The 21,817-nt window shown below is 44.1% G+C and overlaps 1 protein-coding gene across 2 annotated transcripts; it reads right to left on the bottom strand.

Annotated features, from left to right (window-relative positions):
- Positions 1–242: 242 nt before the first annotated feature.
- LOC105492531 (G-protein coupled receptor 39) lies at positions 243–13,284 on the bottom strand. 2 transcript variants are annotated; one of them, XM_011759726.3, is made up of 2 exons: positions 12,864–13,284; positions 243–12,719 (listed from the first exon to the last, which is right to left on the bottom strand). In XM_011759726.3, the coding sequence occupies exon 2, from the start codon at positions 12,644–12,646 to the stop codon at positions 11,768–11,770; it is 879 nt and encodes a 292-aa protein (XP_011758028.2). In that variant the 5' UTR covers positions 12,647–12,719; positions 12,864–13,284; the 3' UTR covers positions 243–11,767. The 2 variants fall into 2 exon arrangements, with proteins under 2 accessions (XP_011758028.2, XP_011758027.2); XM_011759725.3 differs by having other exon boundaries at positions 244–13,284.
- Between the last annotated feature and the right edge of the window lie 8,533 nt (positions 13,285–21,817).

Here is a 21,817-nt window from a genome sequence, read left to right as displayed (position 1 = left end):
GTCATGGAGCAATTCCCACCTGTTACAACTACGTAAAAGTGATTGATAGTTCTTATCACAACTGGGGAGTTTAGTCCTTCCCAATTCACCCTTTTTTTTTTTTTTTTTTTTTTTTTTTTTTTTGAGACGGAGTCTTGCTCTGTGCCCCAGGCTGCAGTGCAGTGGCGCAATCTCGGCTCACTGCAAGCTCCGCCCCCCGGGTTCACGCCATTCTCCTGCCTCAGCCTCCCAAGTAGCTGGGACTACAGGCGCCCACCACCACGCCCGGCTAGTTTTTTGTATTTTTTTTAGTAGAGACGGGGTTTCACGATGTTAGCCAGGATGGTCTCGATCTCCTGACCTTGTAATCCGCCTCACCCTTTTCTAGTATTGACATTAAATAATCCATGCTAAGTGTTGTAGATCAGTGCTTCTCATACCCTGATGTTAGGGCATAGGGATTCCAGGGGTCTCCTTAGGATGCAGATTACAATTCAACTCGTAGAGGTGTGGCCCAATACTCTGCCTTTTATGATTTCCCAGGTGATGCTGGTGCTGCGGGTCCCTGGACCATACTGTGAATATCGAGACTGTAACAAAATATCTGGGGTGAAGCCCAGTTAGTCTATTAAAATTTCCGGCAGAAGGTTTAATAGAACTAGCTTACTTCGTAAACAGCCACAACCCAGACCCTGCCTCAAGCAGTACTTTTGGGCTTCTCCAAGGCTCTGCCTTTATACTTTGATGTCCCAATGAGACAAGTATTAGGCTCCTTGAGAGGAGGAACCAGCATTTTGATCTCTATGGTACAAATGATAATAAGCACAACTGAGGTTTCATAAATACTTGATGAATGAACAAATGAAATGTGAAGATGTGCTGGAATAATTAGAGAAGGGTAAAGTCAGTCCAGGCAGGCTTCTTGGAGGAAGTGAGTTTGTAAGAGATCCAATAATGAGGAAAACCCCAGGTCTAAGGAGAACAGCCGGTTCCTACAGAAGTTTTTTTCATCTTCTCTAGAGGGTATCTACAGCAAGCTTCAATCACCAAGGTGACTCATTTGTCACCCCTATCAAGGGTAAACTTGAACTTGAAAAACAGTAAAAACCCATCAGCTGTCTTTGAAATATGTTTTAAAAGTACAGCTTAAAAACCGAGTATGGTAGTGCACACCTGTAGTCCTAGCTACCAAGAGGCTAATGCAGGAGGATTGCTTGAGCCCAGGAGTTCAAGGCTGCAGTGCACTATAATCATGCCTGTGAATAGCCACTGTACTCCAGCCTGGGCAACATAGTGAGACTCCTTCCTATCCTCCTCTTCCAAATGTGACTGAAGAAAAAAAAAAGATGTAGCTGTTATTTCGATGTGATATTTAATCCTTCAGAATGGCAGCATATAGAAAGTAGACCCAAAAATATGCTAGAAATTTTATTTCTGCTGAGTATATCATGTCTCCAAAGAATTATATGTTTATTATATTACATACTCATGCAATATATAACTAATATAATATAATATAATATAATATAATATATAAAGCCAAATAGAATAGTATAAAGTCAGGTCGCGTGCGATGGCTCACGCCTGTAATCCCAGCACTTTGGGAGGCTGAGGCAGGTGGATCACGAGGTCAGGAGATCGAGACATCCTGGCTAACACGGTGAAACACCGACTCTACTAAAAATACAAAAAAAAATTAGCTGGGCGAGGTGGCGGACACCTGTAGTCCCAGCTACTCGGGAGGCTGAGGCAGGAGAATGGCATGAACCCGGGAGGCAGAGCGTGCAGTGAGCCGCGATCCCGCCACTGCGCTCCAGCCTGGATGACAAAGCGAGACTCCTTCTCAAAAAAAAAAAAAAAAAAAAGAATATATAAAGTCAAATGACTTCATCTCTGGCCCAAGCACCCTGTGTAAAGTGTTTTGTTTCTAAAGCAGACTTTATCTTTTTCCTCTTCACTAGAGGAAGAGAATGGCTTCTCTCTGCAAGTTTAATGAGCTTCATCGCCCCCAGCTGGGCCTGCCCCCATTTCTGCATGCCGTTAGTTTCATGGACAGTTAGACATTGAACAAGTACAATGGCAACTTGATGTTGCAGCCTTGCCTCCCGATCTGTCTGTTAGGTACCAGTAACACCACTGCTCTCCAACTACCCAGCCACCTTTGAGGTGTGCAAAGCAGTGACCTGATTGTTAAACCCTCTGCTTTCCGGAATAGCGCTTACGCTCAGTAAGTACAAACAAGACTTTTTGTCAAGTTTCTAAATCAGTAAAGGCTCTAAAATCAGGAAATGATAAAGTTTGTTAGCCCAAGACACTTCTCTTATTCAGACTTGCTTCAGCACCAGGGTTGGCTTCCTCCCTGACACACTTTTTCCATTGGAAGCCAAATGATGAGGGATACAGGCACCTTCCTTCTGGCGTGGAGGACTCTGGGAAGCAGTAGAGCTGCCCAGGCATCAGCTTATTCACCAAACCTTTATGCAGCACCTAGTCAGTGCCAGACTGTGAGGAAATAGAGCTACCAGAAGGATGGTAATTATAAGATCAATTCAATACTATTTTCCTTTTTGACTCTCAAGGCATCAGCATTCTAAAAATCAAGCCCACAAATGTTGAATTCTCCAAATGACAGTCTAAAAGTCCACTGAACATTCCATGGTATCCAGGATCTTGGTAAACTTCCGGATCACTCAGCACTGAGCAGGTGATCAATAAGTGGTTGGTGGATCTGTGAATGACTGGGCCAAAGGCAGTTCTGGGAAGGTGAGACTTTTCAAAGGGAAGCTTCTGGAGATTGAATCTGTCTTGGAAGTTATAACTAAGGCAGGACATGTGTTTAACTGGGAGCTCCTTTAGTAGAGTTCAGTGAATCCTATAGTTTTTCTATTGGTACATAGTGAATTGTCAAAAATTTAGTGGCTTCAAATAACATCTATTTATTAGCAGATAATTCTGTAGATCAGAGATCCAGGCAAGGTATGCCTGGGTTCTTGAGGTGTAGGCCAGGCTGAGTTCTTTTCTAGAAGTTCTGGGGGGAAATTTACCTCTAAGCTTATTCAGGGCCCATTTTCTTGCTGGTGCTCAGCTCCTAGAACTTACCTATATTCTCTGCCAGCTCCCTCCATCTCCAAATCCAGCAACAGATAATTTCTCCCTGGTCAAATGCCTCTCATGCTTTGACTCTCTTAGTTGTCCTGCCTCTGACCTCTAGACCCAGATTTAAAGGCTCATGTGACATGGTTAAACCCACACAGAAAATCTCCCTATTTTAAGGTCAACAGATTTGGGAACTTAATTACTTCCCTTCCTTGCAACACTAGATTAGTGTTTGATTGAATAACTGGGAGAAGATATGTATACCTTGGGGACCAGGCATTTTGGAGGCCATTTCAGAATTCTGCCTAGCACAGGGAAAGAAGGAAATGCAGGTAGAAGCAAGAGAGCTTCCTGAGGATCATAGTGAGGGTGCTTTTCCTCCATATCAGGAGCAGGAGCCTCTCTCAGAGAACTTCAATCCATCAATCTCTCAAGCCGTGCATGCCCACTGTGCCCCCAGCCCAGTAAGGAAGGTTGAAGATGTACAACAGTGCAGGGTCCCTGATCTTAGGGAGTTTCAATATAGTCAGGAGACATCATCTGTGCCCCCTTCTGAGAAATGTCTAAGATGGCTCACCACGCACAGGAAGATCAGTGTAGGCTGGCGTAGTCCAGGAAGGCTTCACAGAAGAAGTGAGAGGCATTGAGATATATCATATGCAGAATGCTAGTGTAAGTGGTAAGAAGTTTTTTCATGGGAGATATATGAGTTGGTCGTAGCTGGAGATTGTCGTTGAAGAACGAATAGACCATTGAGCAATAGAGATGACAGGTGAGAGCTACTGTGACCTAGTTTCTCTCCCTACTGCCACCTCCTAAGCAGGACCTGAGCAACGTGGGGGCAGTTTGGGCCTCCGTGCTGGGAAAGTGGGAGTTGCTGAATGGAAGCCGTCATTCTCTGGCCATGGAGGGCCGTGGCAGCAGCGAGACTTGGGGAAACCAAGGGCCAGAGGTCTGCCTAACGGAAAGGAGAACTCACCAGTGCCAGCTGCTCTACCAGGACTGTGTGCCAATGAAGGTTGTCTGTTTTTTTATTCTATAAACACAGCCAGGCCTGTACTTTGACCCAAATTGCAATGCAACAAATGCTGTCACTCTAGGGGCAGCACTAGAAATTCAACTGTGCTGTTTACTTCTTAAAGCCCTCCAATGGCTTCCAAGGATAAATTCCAAACCCCTTAGCTATGGTCTCATCTGGAACGGGCTGATTTAGTCCACTAGGCTGGGCTCATGATACATTAAAGGGAGAGGTATGAAGTTAGGCAATCCTTTTTCATCCTTCACAAAGTCTGGCTTTCAAGATAATTGCCCGGCTAAAGAGGTCAAGAATTGCATCCTCTGAACCCAGGATGGATCCGCAACAGCTTTGTCCCAGGCAGTATCTGCTTTTTCCTTCCCTGGGGTGATAAGTGTGGCTCACCCTTGAGAGAGATGGCTGCAAGTGGATGCAATTTAAGGTGGACATATAAACACATGGGTTTACTATTTTCAAAATGTCACCCCCACTGCATCCTCATTACCTTGAGGACCCCCTTGTTAACAAGTGGTGAAAGAGCCTGCTAAGATATCATGTTTAGCGTTGTATCATTGCATTTAACATCCTGTTCAACAGGGTTTAACAAGGACCATTCACCACCCTATGAAATCACTTTCATTTCCTGGTTACTTCCGGCAGGTATACATGGTTAAAGCTAACATTCAGGGTCTGATCAGCACAGAGTGTTCATTTGCTCAGGGGCAAGCAAATCTTAAATGTTTTCCATGATGGCTTGACTTCAGAGGCCTCAGAGAACTCATAACCCTTTGTAAGAGAGCACCTTTGGTTCAGATGAACCAGAACACTTTTGAGGAATGATAAACTTCCATACGCATGCATGCCCAAGGGAAAACAGAACATTGCTTCTCAATTCCAAGCTGAGGCTCATTCATTCATTTGTTCAGTCAACAAATATTCATTGACCACCTGTATGTGCTATGCTGGAATGAGGTACAGTGTTGAGGGAAATTAGGGTGTGCTCCTGTCCTCAAGGAATTAGAAGACATTAATCAAGTAATTGAACAATTAAATGTCAAATGACAACTGCGAGTCTTGTTTTTTGGGAGGCTTAATGAAGTCAGGGAGAATGGGCCAGCTCCCCTGGGGAGATCTGAGAGAGCAGAAAGATATTAACCTGGGGAAGCGGATGGAACTGGGGAGCAGGTAGAGAGTAGAGTAAGACAGAAAAGCACTCCAGGCAGAGGAAACAGCCTGTACACAGGCAGCATGGGGGAAGAGGGCCAGTCATGGTCGCCTGAAGAACTTGAAGGGAACCCAGTGGAATCAGGCAGTTAAGGGGTGTTATAAACTGAACTGTGTCCCCTGCAAATTCACAAGTTGAAGGCCTAAGCCTCGCTGTGATTGTATTTGGAGATTGGGCCTTTGGGAGGTAATCTGGGTAAAATAAAGTTGTAAGGGTGGGGCCCTAATCTGACAAGACCAGCATCCTTGTAAGAAGAGGAAGAGACACCTGGAGAACACATGCGCAGAGAAGGCCAGGTCAGGACACAATGAGAAGACAGCTATTTGCAAACCAAGGAGAAAGCCCTCAGAAGAAACCAACCCTGCTGCACCTTGATCTCAGACTTCTAGCTTCCAGAACTGTGGGAAGATAAATGTCTATGGTTCAAGGCGTCCGGTCTGTGGCATGTTGTTACCCTGGCCAGAGCAGATTAATACAAGGGGAGAACGGCACTTGATAGAATTGGAGAGGCAGCTGATATGAGGGCCTTATGTCAAGAGTTTTTGTCTGTAGTTGACATAAGAGCCATGGGAAACCACTGACTGGCTTTACTTTGCTGGGGTCAGAGATGGGGGTGTCAACAAGATCCCAGTGGCTGCAGTGTGATCAGCCCAGACACAGACAAGAATAGATGGAGATTTTTCCAGTGATGATACCTTAGTCAAGGACCCTCACGCAGAGAGCAGGCTTGCTGGAAACAAAGTAGAAAGAGTAGCGTGGTAGGCAGAGCTCTTTGAGAGTGCTTGCAAAGGAAGGTGTCCACCAGAGGGCGGGGCCCAGGTGAGGCTGAACACCATTCATTCATAAGAATGAGCCGCACAAGGGATGACCAGTGCTCAGTAAATAGCCAAGACTAGAGGTGGAGAGTGAGTTGAGTGGTCCCAGGGCTGCAGCCTGGCAGGGGAAATGTGCAGAGGGAAACGGGATAGGAGTCGACAGTGTCCTCCAAATGGTGGACCGGGAATCTTGCCTTGTACAGCCAGAGGGGCTCCTTGACTCCCAGTTCAATATTCTTCCACTGTGGTGTCTCAACTCGCAAATGGCTCTTATTCTGAATGGTTTTAGCACTAATAAGCCAAATGCTTTGTGCAACTGAGGCCTCTGCTTTCTTATTACACTTCAGCATCCAAGGAGGCTGACAGATGAACAGGCATGCTAATCAGTGGGGACTGGGATTCCAGTCTCCCCTTCCTCGGAAACTATGCATCTCTCCAACAGAGAAATGAAATCTTTGAGACAGCCTAATTATAAAAATAACGCAGCATTATGATATTTGTCTGCCAGGCTGATCACAGGACACTTGCAATTTATGACAGCTATCACAAAGAGAAAAATAAACATAAAATATCATTATAGCCACATATACATCAATAAAGGGAAAAGGGAATAGAGGTGATAATCTGAATATTTGAGGCAAAACTTTTTTCTGAAATACTGAAACATTTGAGTCAAAATAATGTCTTACACTAAAAAAGTCACTAATTTAATTTTGAAGGTGTTTCCCTCAAAAACTGTGTTGACATATCCTTTTATATCAAATAAAAAGCCTTTGCCAAGAAAACTCATGATTAAAACATGATTGTAAGACCAGCATTTAACCTAGTGAAGAAAATAACTAAACCTAGTGAAGAAAATAACTAAAAATTCTCATGGGCACTTTCAAAGCATTTCAAGGCGTCCACTTCTGTGTAATACCAAATATACGGTAGAGTATAGGGATTGGTTTTTAAAGTAATTGTATTGTTGGTTATGGCCTACACACAGGGTACGGAATTTCATGAAGTCAATGAAAAAGAAGCTGAAGAAAAAGATGATTCAAATGCCGAGCCACTGACAGTCAAGGTTTGCTCGAATCAGACCAGATAATTATGAAAGAATAGAAAACTGACAAGGATAATGCAAGGATAGGTGCTTCCATGTGGGTGATTTAAATAGCAAAGAATGAAGAGAGGCCCTTTTTATAATATTACTGAGAAAATGAAACACAAAGGTTATCAGATGGTTTTGTTACAAAGAGTACGCCCTCAAGCCTCATTGGATTCATTCTGAATAATCATTATAAGAATATATAGTTGTAACCATAACTTATATTTGTAACACACAAATAAATTTCTTTTCATAATTTTCACTTTCAAGTCCCAATGAGACCTCTTTTCACATGTTTTCAACCCCACTTTAAGGGAACCAACGAGTTCTTTTCAGGTAATGATTGTCCTCAGGTAAAGAGGACCCGCTGTCAATATCTCAGTCCCCTCTCCCCTCTCTTCTTTTTCTCCCCTGACCCTGTTTGGTTTGACCTCTAATTCTGTGGTCTAAAAACCCAGAGGATGTGATTCTGAGCTCCTTCTCTTTGCTTCTCCCTGAACCACACCGCGAACATCTAAATGTATGTCAACCTGATTTTTAGATAAGTTCTTTACAGCAGCAACTCTTAACCTTTGTTCCATCCAAACACACATGATGAATAATGTCCATATTCAACATGAGCAACCCAAGTTGATGTGTAATGCCTGCCACTAGATGTAACTCCTCCCCTTTCCTTCTGACTCAGGAGAGCAAATCAGAATGCAAAAGAGTGTAATTATTCTAGAGTTACAAAGCTTCTATGATGTTTTTCTTTAATAACCTCATGATTGTAAAAATCTTTTTTCATAACTATAGTTGAAAGCCAATCACTGCCCTCTAGTTCTCTAGGAGGTAGTTGTAACTGAGTCCCAATCACTTGAAAGTTATTATACAAATTAAAACTATGTATTTTTAAAATTACTTTGTCATTCCACTTTGAGTGGGTGACACTTGACAGCAAGCCATGTGTGCAATAGATACACACAAGTGTCCACAGAGCTGGATGCAATCTGCATTGAGAACAACTCCAAAGGAGACTTCAGAAAGAGAAGATGGGAGGTCTGCGGAAAGACTTGCTTGAAAGGAAACCTCATTTTGACCATCCTCATCATTGAAGAGACAGGACAGATAATCAAATTATTAGTTCCTTTTCTCCAGAAGAGGCAGAAATCCAGACCAGCAACCTCTGTTCTGACATCAGAGAAATATTACCATGCCACACTGGCTATAACCTTGAAACAGGAACCAAGTCTAGTACTGATTTGTCACTGGGCTGAGAAGGGGCAAGACAAGACACTCCTGTTTCCAGGAATGTGCACTTTTGCATCATTTTTGTGTTCTCCTGTAAATTGCTTAGAGCTAGTAGGCATCCCAGCGTCTCTTTCTCTCCCAGAGTTCCCAATGTGCTTTCATTATTCACCAGCCGAGCACATTGCCTAGACTTGAGGCACAGTAGTGAAAGATGAAGAAAGGAAAATTAATATTTTTTACATGGGCTTCCTCATCTTGGGTAGATTTATGAATTTTGTTTCTGTCGTGCAGCAGTTAGCATTTTTAACGACGAGTGGGGAACAGTCTTGTTTTCTTTATTGCCTCAAGAGCTCCAAGGACTACTTGTGATATGTCGCCATTTACATTTCACATCAAATTTAAAATATGTTTGAAATGAGCAAATATTTATTTTAATTTGATCCATCTGGGAAATGAAATACTAAAAAGACAGCTAAATTACTATATTAAATTCAGCGATTTGTAAACAATTTATATGTTCATTTGTTCTGGGTTAAAAATGCCCCAAAGCACAAGTTTTATGAAACTCACAAAGTAAATTGCATTGTATTAATCTGATGAATGCAGGCCATGATTTCTTCCTCTTCACTCCATTAATTTATTTCCTAACTTGAGTTAATTAGCGAGGTTCCTATTTTTAAAAGCTCTTTGAAATTCATTGGGAGAGGAGGACATTTGCGGGAACTGCTTTGAAAACCTACCACAGAGAAAATGGGCTAAATACAAACGGTAAATTCCCCCAGGACATTATCGCACATTGAGCACCTGATTGCCATTCAACCATCTTTATGCTGAGAACACAGTGGGTGATTAATATACAGTTGGTACAGGAAAGAAGGAAAGAGCTAGAAGGAAAGAATGAGAGCAGCAGCAAGAACAAACTCATTCCAGACAATTACTGATGGGATCTGACGATCTCCAAGGTCCTATCCATCTCTAAATAAAAGTCTGCAGCATTCTGATTTTATGCTGCAAATGGAGACCGGCTTTAACTTGGAACACCCACTGCAGGAAGAACAGACCTCTACTCAGAGAAATACAGGAAACACGGAGATTAGTAAAATAGAGAGTAATGATAAATCAGTGATTTTCCCTTTGGTCAAAGGTAGCCTTAATTCCTAAGTTAGACTGGGAGGTAGTTGAAGACCACTTGCTAATGCTTGTCTACCCTCTAATTCTTATCCACTCAGGCCAGTCCCCTCCAATCAAAAAAAAGAAAGGAAATTTAATTAACTCACACTACAGTGTAAATTACAGCTTACAGTTTAAGATACGCCTAAGGGAATGTTTACGGAGGAAGGGAGAACTAGCATTTCAACAAACATTCAAGCTGTAAGCAAATACAATGTCCATTCTTTCCTGTAATATTTTGAGTGGTAGCAGCCAGTGGGTGATAGACTGAGTTGGGTACCCTTCCCACGTCCCAAGATCATGTTACCTACTCCAACTTCCAGAACGGCTGGCCCTAAGAGGCAGCAGCCACCAGGCTCACCTACGCTTGTCAAAGTCCCGCCTTGTTTCATTTTCCTTTCACCACATACCTGTGAAAGTCACAGACAGACATGTATTTCCCTGCCCTGAAAAGCACAGTGGGACTCTCGGAGCTGCACTTAGGTGATTCTGAACTAGGTCTTCTCTAAGTCTCAAATTCCTCCTCTAGAAGATGGAAATATTGGTCACCTGGCACAGCCCCTAATGCGGAGTAGCAACCAAATATTCTCATTTTGCACAGACACAGAGTAAAGTCAAGTCAGCTGGTCACCTGCCACAGCCCCTGCCACAGCTCTCAAAGCCCACTTCCCTGGGGGCACAAAGCAGGGACACCACCCACTTTATCCATGGCTGCCTCTGAGTACCTTGAAATTTATTAGGGCGATTATTTCAAATTGAATAAAGAGGGTTTAAAATTAGACCCTAAACTTTTAACAATTAGCGACACACTGGAAGCCAGGGCTGGTCTGAGACAACACCCAGGTCTTTCCATCACTCTCCAAGTGCCTTCCAACTCTTTCTCATGTCTACCTCCTGTCCCTGGAACCTGCTGCCCAGTTGCCCACACCAAAACAAACAGCATCCTTTTCCTGATGCCACAGGGGACAGGGAAGAGGGAAGAAGGGAAACGTTTATTAGAGCTATTCCTTCTTGACTCACACTCACACACCCACAATACACCCTTTTTATTGTCTGCTAAAAAGTATATTTTAAAACCCTTTGCTCACACACATTTCATGTGTCTCCATTAAAGCCTTGTCTCCCAGCGAGTAGGCCCCTTTTCTGAAGGCTCTGGGGTCAACAGACCTATGGGCTCTCTTTAAATAGACAAGGCCTCAACTTTAAATACTTGTATCACAACAAAAGTTTAGAAAGCAAGCCTAAGAATTGGGTCTGTGAGGAGACTATTCAAATCCTAGGAATCGGTGAAGCCAGATTTTCTGGATCAGATAAACAGGCTGTCCTGCCAAGTTGCTCTGGTCTGGTAAGGAGCAGACTCACTAGTGGCAGAAACACAAGCCCTGGGGAGTGCTGAGAGTTCCCACATCTTAAGATTGGGTAGGAGAGGCTCCAAGGAATAAAATAGCAGCCGGAGAGTGTGTGTTGCTCACAGCCTGCTTTCTCCAAAGGAGGAGAAAAATGGGAACAAAAGTTGTTTTTTTTTTTTGTTTTTTTTTTTTGAGACGGAGTCTCACTCTGTCGCCCAGGCTGGAGTGCAGTGGCCGGATCTCAGCTCACTGCAAGCTTCGCCTCCCGGGTTCACGCCATTCTCCTGCCTCAGCCTCCCGAGTAGCTGGGACTACAGGCGTCCGCCACATCGCCCGGCTAATTTTTTTGTATTTTTTTTTTTTAGTAGAGACGGGGTTTCACCATGTTAGCCAGGATGGTCTCGATCTCCTGACCTCGTGATCCACCCGTCTCGGCCTCCCAAAGTGCTGGGATTACAGGCTTGAGCCACCGCGCCCGGCCAACAAAAGTTAATTGAACAAGAAAGCCTTCTCCCGATAAAAGCGCCAGATAAGACGGTTCCCTTTATCTCTGCAGAACTTGGTCTTTTGCAAAGGACTTTCACCTCTCCTGCATTACCTAATTTGTCCCTCATATTCTCTAGTATTATTGTTCCCATTTTACCAAAGATTTTTTTGTGACTTCCCAAAGGTCACAGCAGTGATGTTATGGAATACATCCAGACCTTCTGAATTCTGGTCTAGTGCCCTGTTAATTATAACCTACCATGAATTCCCAAAACAAAGAGAAGAAACACCCAGAGACCCAGAGCAATGCCCTCATTCTGCTACAAGACCCTTCCACTTCAGTGAACTGAAGTGTGCAATTCTAGGGCAAGCCTTCCCCTGGAGAGAGCCACAAACAGCGGCACGGGTCGGGGGAAAGGTTGGGAAGCTGCTCACGCGTTGCCCCCCGGCCTGGGACTCACTCAGGAAGATGATGGTCTGCCTCCTGGCGGTCCTGCTCTCTTCGCTCTCGGACTTCCTCAGCTGCGGCGGCTGCGCACCCCCGGCCAGCGTGCCCTTCTGGCTTTTCATTAGCACCTGCATCATGTTCCAGCACATGAAGGCTACGGAGAGCAGGACCACGAGGTAGACCACGAAGGCGCCGAAGATGCTGGACTGGAACACGGTCCAGCGGCTGGAGAGGTTGGTACAGATAGACATGTTGGAGGTCTCGGGCTGCTCATGGTGGCGGGTGCGGGAGCGGTTGCAAGTGAGACCCCAGTGGTTGGGCACTTTCACCAGGGGGTACTCAGTACCCATGGCAAACAGCAAGGGCAATGCCACCAGGGCGGAGGTGACCCAGACGAAGCCAATCAGCAGCTTCACCTGGCAAGGTCCCGACACAGCCTTGTACCTGAAGGGGTGACAGATGGCGATGTAGCGCTCAAAGCTGAGCGTCAGCACATGCAGCAGCGTGGCGTAGCTGCAGGCCTCGAAGAGGAAAGTGTGCAGCTTGCAGGACAGGGTGTAGCTGGGCGTGGTCAGGGGGTTCCAGATGATGCTGTAGAACTCCATGGGCATGCCGATGAGGAACACTAAGATGTCCGAGCAAGCCAAACTCACCATGTGGTCCGTCACCTCCTTCTGCAAGTATCCTTTCTTCTGTAGCACCTGGGTGACCCGAATGGTGACGCTGTTCCCCAGAAGGCCCATCACGAAGATGACCAGGTACACCAGGATAAGGGTGACTTTGATCCAGGTGGCCACCTCGAACTCGGGGACATGACTGTGATCAATGACATGGGAGCAGTCACTGCCGGGGCTGCTGGGTGAAGCCATGAGAAAGAGCACCAGGCTACCAGGTCCAAAGACTTCCTCAACTTCCCTTTCTCCTCCCAGCAGAGCCCAGAGTTCTTGGCTGCAAACTCACCTGCGTGGGCGCACGACTTTATCTCACTCGAGTTCTCCTGCAGGTGCTTTCATGAAAACTTCCTGGAGCAGCCCAACCTGGGAGAGGCCCAGGAGGCGCCTGGGTGTTGGGGTTTGGGTGTATGTGGCGGGGGCGAGGTGGGGAGAGGGCGGAGGAAGAACGTTCTAAACTGGCTTGCTGGAAGTGAAACCAGCAGCCCCTGGCGCTAGCCTCTGCCCCTCTTCGCCTAGGGCGCGCTCTGCCTGGCAGCCCTCCCCTTCCTTTCCAGCTGTCGGCACATGAGCGACCCGGTCCACCCGAGCTGCGGGAGGCGGGTTGGTCAGTGATTAATCATTAACCACAGCGGGTTGTGCTCAGCGGCCCCGCCGCAGACCCAGCCCAGCGGCGGGGTTTGACTCATCACATAGGCACGGTCCCTGAAATCAGATCTTGGCTCCCGAGCTACTAGCGACCCACCCCCCACCCCACCCTCCGTCACCCAGGCGGCCGCGGCAGAGCCAGCAGCGGCGCTCCAACCCGAGGCTGTCCCAGGAGGTGAAGCCCCGGGGAAGCTGGCGAGCCCTCCCGAGCTGGGAGAAAGAAAAACTTCCCCTCGCCCGCCCTGCCCCCACGTCCACCGCTGCCCTGGGGGCCCCCTTCAAAGGCGGGGTCACGGCCCATTTGGGGATGGCTTGACCGGGGCGTCCCAGAGGAGCCAGCAAGCGCTCGCCTTCTCGATGGGGCGTTTGCCAAGGACAGCTGGGCTCTGCGCTGCTTGTAGTCGCTGCTCCAGGAAGTCGGCCCCAAGCAGGTTTTCAGGATCCGCCACAGAAGCCCTGCCTTTCCCCAGAGCCTCCCGGTGTTCCGCGCAGGGCCCTGCCTCGCCTTCGCGTCCCACGGAGGGACGCGAAGACCTTTCAGTTTCGCTCCAAGGTGCAGGCCGCTTTCCCGGCAGCGGGACGTCTTTTAATTGGGGACATGTATACGGATGAGGATGGCACTCCGCCAGGAAGCCCCAGGTGGGAAGCATGCCCTCCGGAGGCAGCTGTGCCGAGAACTTCGAGGACAGCGGGAGGAGGCTGAAGGCTCTGACAAGGCCATCATGTAAAAACAGCATTAAGGATCATGACCTTTTCCCTCGAATGGACCCATTTTCGTCTTTTAATTCCACAATCAGAGGAAATGGACAATGAAGGGCGAGGAAGGCTGCCTTATGCGTTGCAGGATGTTTAGCACCTACAAACACACACCCAAAGGGACAGCCAAATGTCTCCAGACATTGCTAAATGCCCCTTGCCAGGGAGTGGCAAAATCAAACAAAGTCAGAACCTCTGCCTCGAAGGAAGAACATGGATCCCCTTTATCTGTACATTCTAGGAGCCTGGCACAAGCCCGCAGGTCCTGCGCTGAGAACGTCTCTAAATTAAACCAGTCGCCACAAAGATGCAATCACTTTAAGAAGCAATTCTGCTGCCTGGAGGACCTATGCTTCCCCAAGGCCATAAAAGAGTGAGGAAGAGCAAGGTCTTACTGAGATGTGGAATCTTAAAATAAAGTTAAATACATAGAAACAAAGAGTAGAAAGGTGGTTACCAAGCCCGGGGAAGGAGAGGAAATGGGGACATGTAGGTCAAAGGACAAAATAAGTAAAGTCTACAGATTTATCATACAGCCACAGGACAATAGTTAATAATGTTGCAACGTAGATTGCAAATTTGCAGAGTCCATTTTAGGTGCCACACACACAAAAAGGGGTCACTGTGGAAGGTGACAGACACGTTACTTTGCTTGACTGTAGTAATCATTTCACTTTGTATATCAAACCATCATGCTGCACACCTTAAGTATATACAATTTTTTTTAAAAATGGTTAGTGACAGACTTGGAAATTAATCCTGATCTGCCTGGCCCATGAGCTTGTACTCCTAATTCTGGGAATGCAGTAGGTGCTTAGGAAATTCATCCTGAATGGTGCATATAGAAACATGGGACTGTCTTTTTTTTTTTTTTTTTTTTTTTTTTTGAGACGGAGTTTCGCTCTTTTTGCCCAGGCTGGAGTGCAATGGCGCCATCTCGGCTCACTGGCAATCTTCGCCTCCCAGGTTCAAGTGATTCTCCTGCCTCAGCCTCCTGAGTAGCTGGGATTACAGGCATGCGCCACTACACCTGGCTAATTTTTTGTATTTTTGTAGAGACAGGGTTTCACCATGTTGGCCAGGCTGCTCTTGAACTCCTGACATCAGGCGATCTGCCCACCTTGGCTTCCCAAAGTGCTGGGATTACAGGTGCGCCTGTGCCTGGCCAGGACTGTTCTTTCTGCACACAACCCTGGAGCTATTGTCTGACGACCTCAATAATTATTTGATTTTAACATTGTCTAGGAAAAAAAAAGCTGTATGGCCACTGGATCTTTAAAATTAGCTTCATATGTGCCTTTCGTGTTTTCTCTTTCTCTCTTCTCTCTGTTAAATCACAAACTCCAAAGCCAAGATGTGTATCTTCTCCCTCTCTGACAGCTTGACATAGCACCCTAAATAATGTTTCGTGGGAGGCCTGGCCACTCGCGATGTGTGCTGCTTGACCTGCTTGTTGGCATTGCTGGAGAAACTCCTAACTCGTTTCCTCATTGGTGCACTATGTTCAGCTGAAGGACCTAGCTGGCCTCACAGGAGTAGTGTAATGGGGGTAAACATGGACTCCTGGGGCTTTTCTACCTGCAGATGAGGACTCTGAATCCACTCATCTGCAGAAGACCCTGGTTGTTTCTATCCCACAGGAAATTCATCCTGAATGGCACACAGAGAAACACTGGCCTGTACTAGGATGTACCCACAGATTCCCCTGCCCTACACACACATACACACACACACACACTCTCTCACTCACGCATACATGCCTGCCCCTGTCCACTTCTTTCTTTTCAAAGCTGTAAATAAACTAGGAACCTCACCCTCAGCCCAGCCATAGAGCTTTCCTTGGAAATTCTCCTCTGACTCATTCTCTGAGCCCCTATAACATGTTGGGCACTTTCCCATAATTCATTTCTCTCAATCCTTACAATAGCGCAAGGTGGAGATTATTACCCCCATTTTACAGGTGGGGAAATTGAGGGTGGAGGATTAAGTGACCCACCAGAAAGGCCCAGACGCACCAAAAGCACATACCATGCTATTGCGCTCTCTCCCTGTGCCAGGACAAGACTGTGCCAGGCAGAACAGTGGCATTTTGGGGAGAGGTGTGTTTTTTTTCAGTCGTCAGCCTCAATGCTTCTCATATCCTTATCATATTGGATAATTCCAATTTGTTCTGCTCAGACAAGATTTCCATTATTATCCGGTTCCTTTCATCAAATTCTTCTTTCCCAAAGAGTGAACACAGATTAGAAATGCATGGCCAAACAGTGAGAATCAACCTAATTAAAATTCACTCTTTACAGTAGAGATGGAAAAATACATTTTGAAAAAAGGTCCAGGAGAATTAAATTTTCATTTCACCTTTGCTTTTCCTAAGGCCAATTAAAAACGGTTTCATGTGCTCTCACTTGTTGATAACAGACTGGTATAGCACCTGGCCTTGGTCTGTGTAATCTAGAAGTTTTATTAGCATACTATGTAGAGGAAAGAAAGAAAAGGAATGAAAAATGAGAGAAAAAAAATACTCTGGGTATCCTTTGATCTCAACACAACACAGGGCTCACTCTACTCTAGGCCCTGCACAAATTTATATTCCCATTCTACACATCCTAGGTGACTTTTGAGGTCACATTGCCTAGTGGTTTTCACATTTTTTAGAACAAAATCTCATTTTTGAAATATAGTCTTACACTGGCACCCAGGGTAAACACACACACACACGATTATATTTTTGTAAATTTAAATTTATTTAATATACTCACATTGATAACATTGACTCACTTAAAGTCGATAAACAATTTACAGTAAAAAGTAAATAACATCTTGTTTACAAAGGTTTGTTGTGACTACATATTAAGCTACAAAGAAAACTTAAAACATCTTCAAAAATTATAGCGTAGATAGCTTTATTTATAATATAATATAATATAACTAAAATTAATAAAACCAGAAAACTGAAACATAAAACTCTACCATCTCAAAAATTTTTTAAGTCTCTGGAACAATTCTTTGTCAAAGAGAAAAGCAAAACCCAAATTGCAGATTATCTAGAGAATAATGACCACAAAAATATTGCATATCAGAACCTGTGGAAATAGCTAAAGGAATCCCTGAAAGAAAAACTCATAGCCCTAATTATTTCTAATAAATAAGAATACAAATAAAGTTATAAAAAGAATAATATTAAAGAAGACTGTAGGAAGGGATTAATAAAGATCAAAGTAATTATGAAATAACTAGATAGTAAAACTAATAGGTAAGCTCAAAACCGTATTTGTTTTCTTTTCTTTTGTAGATGATGGGTCTTGATATTTTGTTCAAGTTGGGCTGAACTTGTGATCCTCCTGTCTCAGCCTCCTGAGTAGCTGGGACTACAGGCATTTACCACTGCAGCCAGCTAAAACATTTTTTTAAGTAGGACCTCTGCTTTTGGCCTTAAGAATAATGAATATTAGGCTGTCAGCCTGCACCCATCCCGAGCCCCGCACCACAGCACGGATTGTGATCTCTCAGGGAAGATAAGCTGGTAAGGTAAACCCTGGGATCACTCAGGCCTGCTGTGTGGAGACACTTTGCAGACCATGGGGCAGAGAAGGAACGCCAAGGAGAGCACAGTTATCTCACTGAGTAGGGGAGTGAGAGACTGGAATTCAGGAGGAGGCTGCTGGACTTTACAAAGAAGAGTACTGGAAAGGAGGAAACTGCACAGAGAGAGAGTTCCAGAGATCTGTGCGGAAGTCCTCTTCATTCTTTTACCAAATACTAAATGGGCATGTGCAGATGAAACTCCAAGAGCTAGGCAAAATATCATGCTGAAGAAAGAGCAACTTGCAGGGATGGGGGTGTAATTCGGGGGCTATAAGTCAAACAATTCCCAAAGTCACACAGAGCTAGGAAACATTAAAGTTTCAACCAGCAATAGAGAAGAGACCTCACTGGACCAACCCTGGAAGGGCCAGATCTTGGTAGCACGAAACTAGCCACAGACCTAAGGCTGCTGTAGACCTGTCTTAACAAAGATACTGACCCGAGCTATCTAACATGGCAACCATTACCCACTTGTGGCTAATAAACACTTGAAATATGGCTAGTCCAAACTGAAATGTCCCTGAAACATAAAATGCAGACCAGATTTCTAAGAATTTGTGTGAAAAAAAGAATGTAAATTATCTCATGAATAGTTTTTATATATTGATTTCATGTTGAAATGATATTTGTTATAATGGATTAAATAAAATATATCATTAAAAATAATGTTACCCCTCATCTCCAAGACAATCCTAAGTCAAAAGAACAGAGCTGGAGGCATCACGCTACCTGACTTCAAACTATACTACAAGGCTACGGTAACCAAAACAGCATGGTACTGGTACCAAAACAGAGATATAGACCAATGGAACAGAACAGAGTCCTCAGAAATAATACCACACATCTACAGCCATCTGATCTTTGACAAACCTGAGAGAAACAAGAAATGGGGAAAGGATTCCCTATTTAATAAATGGTGCTGGGAAAATTGGCTAGCCATAAGTAGAAAGCTGAAACTGGATCCTTTCCTTACTCCTTATACGAAAATTAATTCAAGATGGATTAGAGACTTAAATGTTAGACCTAATACCATAAAAATCCTAGAGGAAAACCTAGGTAGTACCATTCAGGACATAGGCATGGGCAAAGACTTCATGTCTAAAACACCAAAAGCAACAGCAGCAAAAGCTAAAATTGACAAATGGGATCTCATTAAACTAAAGAGCTTCTGCACAGCAAAAGAAACTACCATCAGAGTGAACAGGCAACCTACAGAATGGGAGAAAATTTTTGCAATCTACTCATCTGACAAAGGGCTAATATCCAGAACCTACAAAGAACTCAAACAAATTTACAAGAAAAAAACAAACAACCCCATCAAAAAGTGGGCAAAGGATATGAACAGACATTTCTCAAAAGAAGACATTCATACAGCCAACAGACACATGAAAAAATGCTCATCATCACTGGCCATCAGAGAAATGCAAATCAAAACCACAATGAGATACCATCTCACACCAGTTAGAATGGCGATCATTCAAAAGTCAGGAAACAACAGGTGCTGGAGAGGATGTGGAGAAATAGGAACACTTTTACACTGTTGGTGGGATTGTAAACTAGTTCAACCATTATGGAAAACAGTATGGCGATTCCTCAAGGATCTAGAACTAGATGTACCATATGACCCAGCCATCCCATTACTGGGTATATACCCAAAGGATTATGAATTATGCTGCTATAAAGACACATGCACACGTATGTTCATTGCAGCACTATTCACAATAGCAAAGACTTGGAATCAACCCAAATGTCCATCAGTGACAGACTGGATTAAGAAAATGTGGCACATATACACCATGGAATACTACGCAGCCATAAAAAAGGATGAATTTGTGTCCTTTGTAGGGACATGGATGTAGCTGGAAACCATCATTCTTAGCAAACTATCACAAGAACAGAAAACCAAACACCGCATGTTCTCACTCATAGGTGGGAACTGAACAATGAGATCACTTGGACTCGGGAAGGGGAACATCACACACCAGGGCCTATCATGGGTGGGGGAAGGGGGGAGGGATTGCATTGGGAGTTATACCTGATGTAAATGACGAGTTGATGGGTGCAGCACACCAACATGGCACAAGTATACATATGTAACAAACCTGCACGTTATGCACATGTACCCTACAACATAAAGTATAATAATAATAAATAAATTTAAAAAAAAAGAAAAAAATAATAATGTTACCTTTTTTCACTTTTTTTTTTTTTTGACATTGAGTCTCACTATGTCACTCAGGCTGGAGTGCAATGGCACTATCTCAGCTCACTGCAACCTCCACCTCCTGGGTTCAAGTGATTCTCCTGCCTCAGCCTCCCAAGTAGTTGGGACTATCCACCACCGTGCCTGGATAATTTTTATATTTTTGGTAGAGACAGGGTTTCGCCATGTTGGTCAGGCTGGTCTCAAAATCCTGACCCCAGGTGATCTACCTGCCTTGGCCTCCCAAAATGCTAGGATCACAGGTGTGAGCCACTGCACCCAGCCTTTTACTTTTTTCATGTGGCTACTATTATATTTTAAGTTTTGTGTAGCTTGCCTTTGTGGCTGCTAGGAGCAGCATCCTAGAAGCTATAAAGGAAAAGTTTGATGAACTGTATTTAACAGAAATGTAAAAGTTCTGCAAGGCAAGTGATATGGTTTGGCTGTGTCCCCACAGAAATCTCATCTTGATTGGTAGCTCCCATAACTCCTCTGTGTCATGGGTGAGACCCAGTGGGAGGTAACTGAATCATGGGGTGGGCTTTTCCCAGGCTGTTCACATGACAGTGAATAAGTGTCATGAGATCTGATTGTTTTATAAAGGGCAGTTCCCCTGCACATGTGCTCTTGCCTGCCACCATGTAAGATGTGCCTTTGCTCCTTCTTCACCTTCTGCTGTGATTATAAGGCCTCCTCAGCCATATGGAACGATGAGTCAATTAAACCTCTTTTTCTTTATAAATTACCCAGTCTCGGTTATTTCTTCATAGCAGTAGGAAAATGAACTAATAGAGCAAGAAAGACTGTGGATAATGATAAACAACAAATGACAACTTATAGAGTATATATGCAATTGATTTTACACAGTAATGAGTAACTTCCATAATGAACTCAAAGCAGATAAAAACATACATTTCTTCCCAAAATTGACCTATAGATTCAATGTGATTAAAATTTAAACAGATTTTTCTGTGAACACTTGGCAAGCTTATTCTAAATTTACAGAGAAATGTCAAGAGCTAAGAATGAGCAAGATACTGTTAGGAGATAAGAGGACCCGCTCCACCAGATATCAAGACTTATTATAAACCTGTAGTTTACAAGGCAGTGTGTTTTTAACATGGGGAAGACAAAGAAAGGAATGAAACAGAAGAGATAGTAGTGAAATAAATCCATATGTGTATGACCAGAATTTATGACAGAGACAGCCTTGTGAGGCAGGGCAGAAAAGATGGGCTTTTCCATTGGTGTAGTAATCAACCAACTCTCTAGTGGAAAATGCCCTGATTTATGTCACATTTGCCAGTTTCCATGGTGTCAACGCTGTGGCTGATGTCAAGCTACCAGCAATTTAACAACCTACTCAGAAAACTCCTGAAATTTTAACAATCAACTCTCATGGACTCCAGGATACCACTCTTTTCAATAGATGCTTCTTGGGACAATCAAGAATCTATTTGGATAAAATTCATTAAGTAAAAGGTGAACAACCCCATTTTCTAAATGGGCTAAAGAAATAAACAGGCCCTTCACAAAAGAGAAAATCCAGATGGACAAAAAACAATGAAAAGTTACCCAACCTCTTTAGTAATCAGAGAAATGCAAATTAAAACAACAATTAAGTACAACCACACACCTACCAGACTGGCTAACATTTACAGACAACCAGTACCATCTGTCCATGAAGCTGTGAAATGATGGTGACTCTTGTGCCTTGAGGATAAAGAGCAAATTTATGCAACAACTTTGGAAGAGTTTGGCAGGGTCTGGTAGAGTTATTCATAGATACACATGTACCCTGTGATCCAGCAATTCCTCTCCTAGGTGTATACCCCGAACGCATATAAAAGAATGTTCAGAGCAACATTGTTAGTAATTACTCCAACCTGAAAAACACCCAAATGGCCATCTAAAGGAGAATAGACAAAATGTTGCATATCCATATAAAGAGCTACTAGAAAGCCATGAAAACTAATAAACTGTTACTTCCAAAACAATGTGGTTAAATCTTACAACCATAATGATGCCTGAAAGAAATGAGACACAAAAGA

This window comes from Macaca nemestrina, chromosome 11 (assembly GCF_043159975.1).
Source record: "Macaca nemestrina isolate mMacNem1 chromosome 11, mMacNem.hap1, whole genome shotgun sequence".
Taxonomy (NCBI): Eukaryota; Metazoa; Chordata; class Mammalia; order Primates; family Cercopithecidae; genus Macaca; species Macaca nemestrina.
The sequence above is the reverse complement of the archived record's forward strand: the minus strand, read 5'-3'. Positions and strand labels throughout refer to the sequence as shown.

Excerpts from the sequence above, each read along its gene's own strand:
- LOC105492531 (XM_011759725.3), bottom strand. The coding sequence starts at position 12,772 with ATGGCTTCACCCAGCAGCCCCGGCAGTGACTGCTCCCATGTCATTGAT.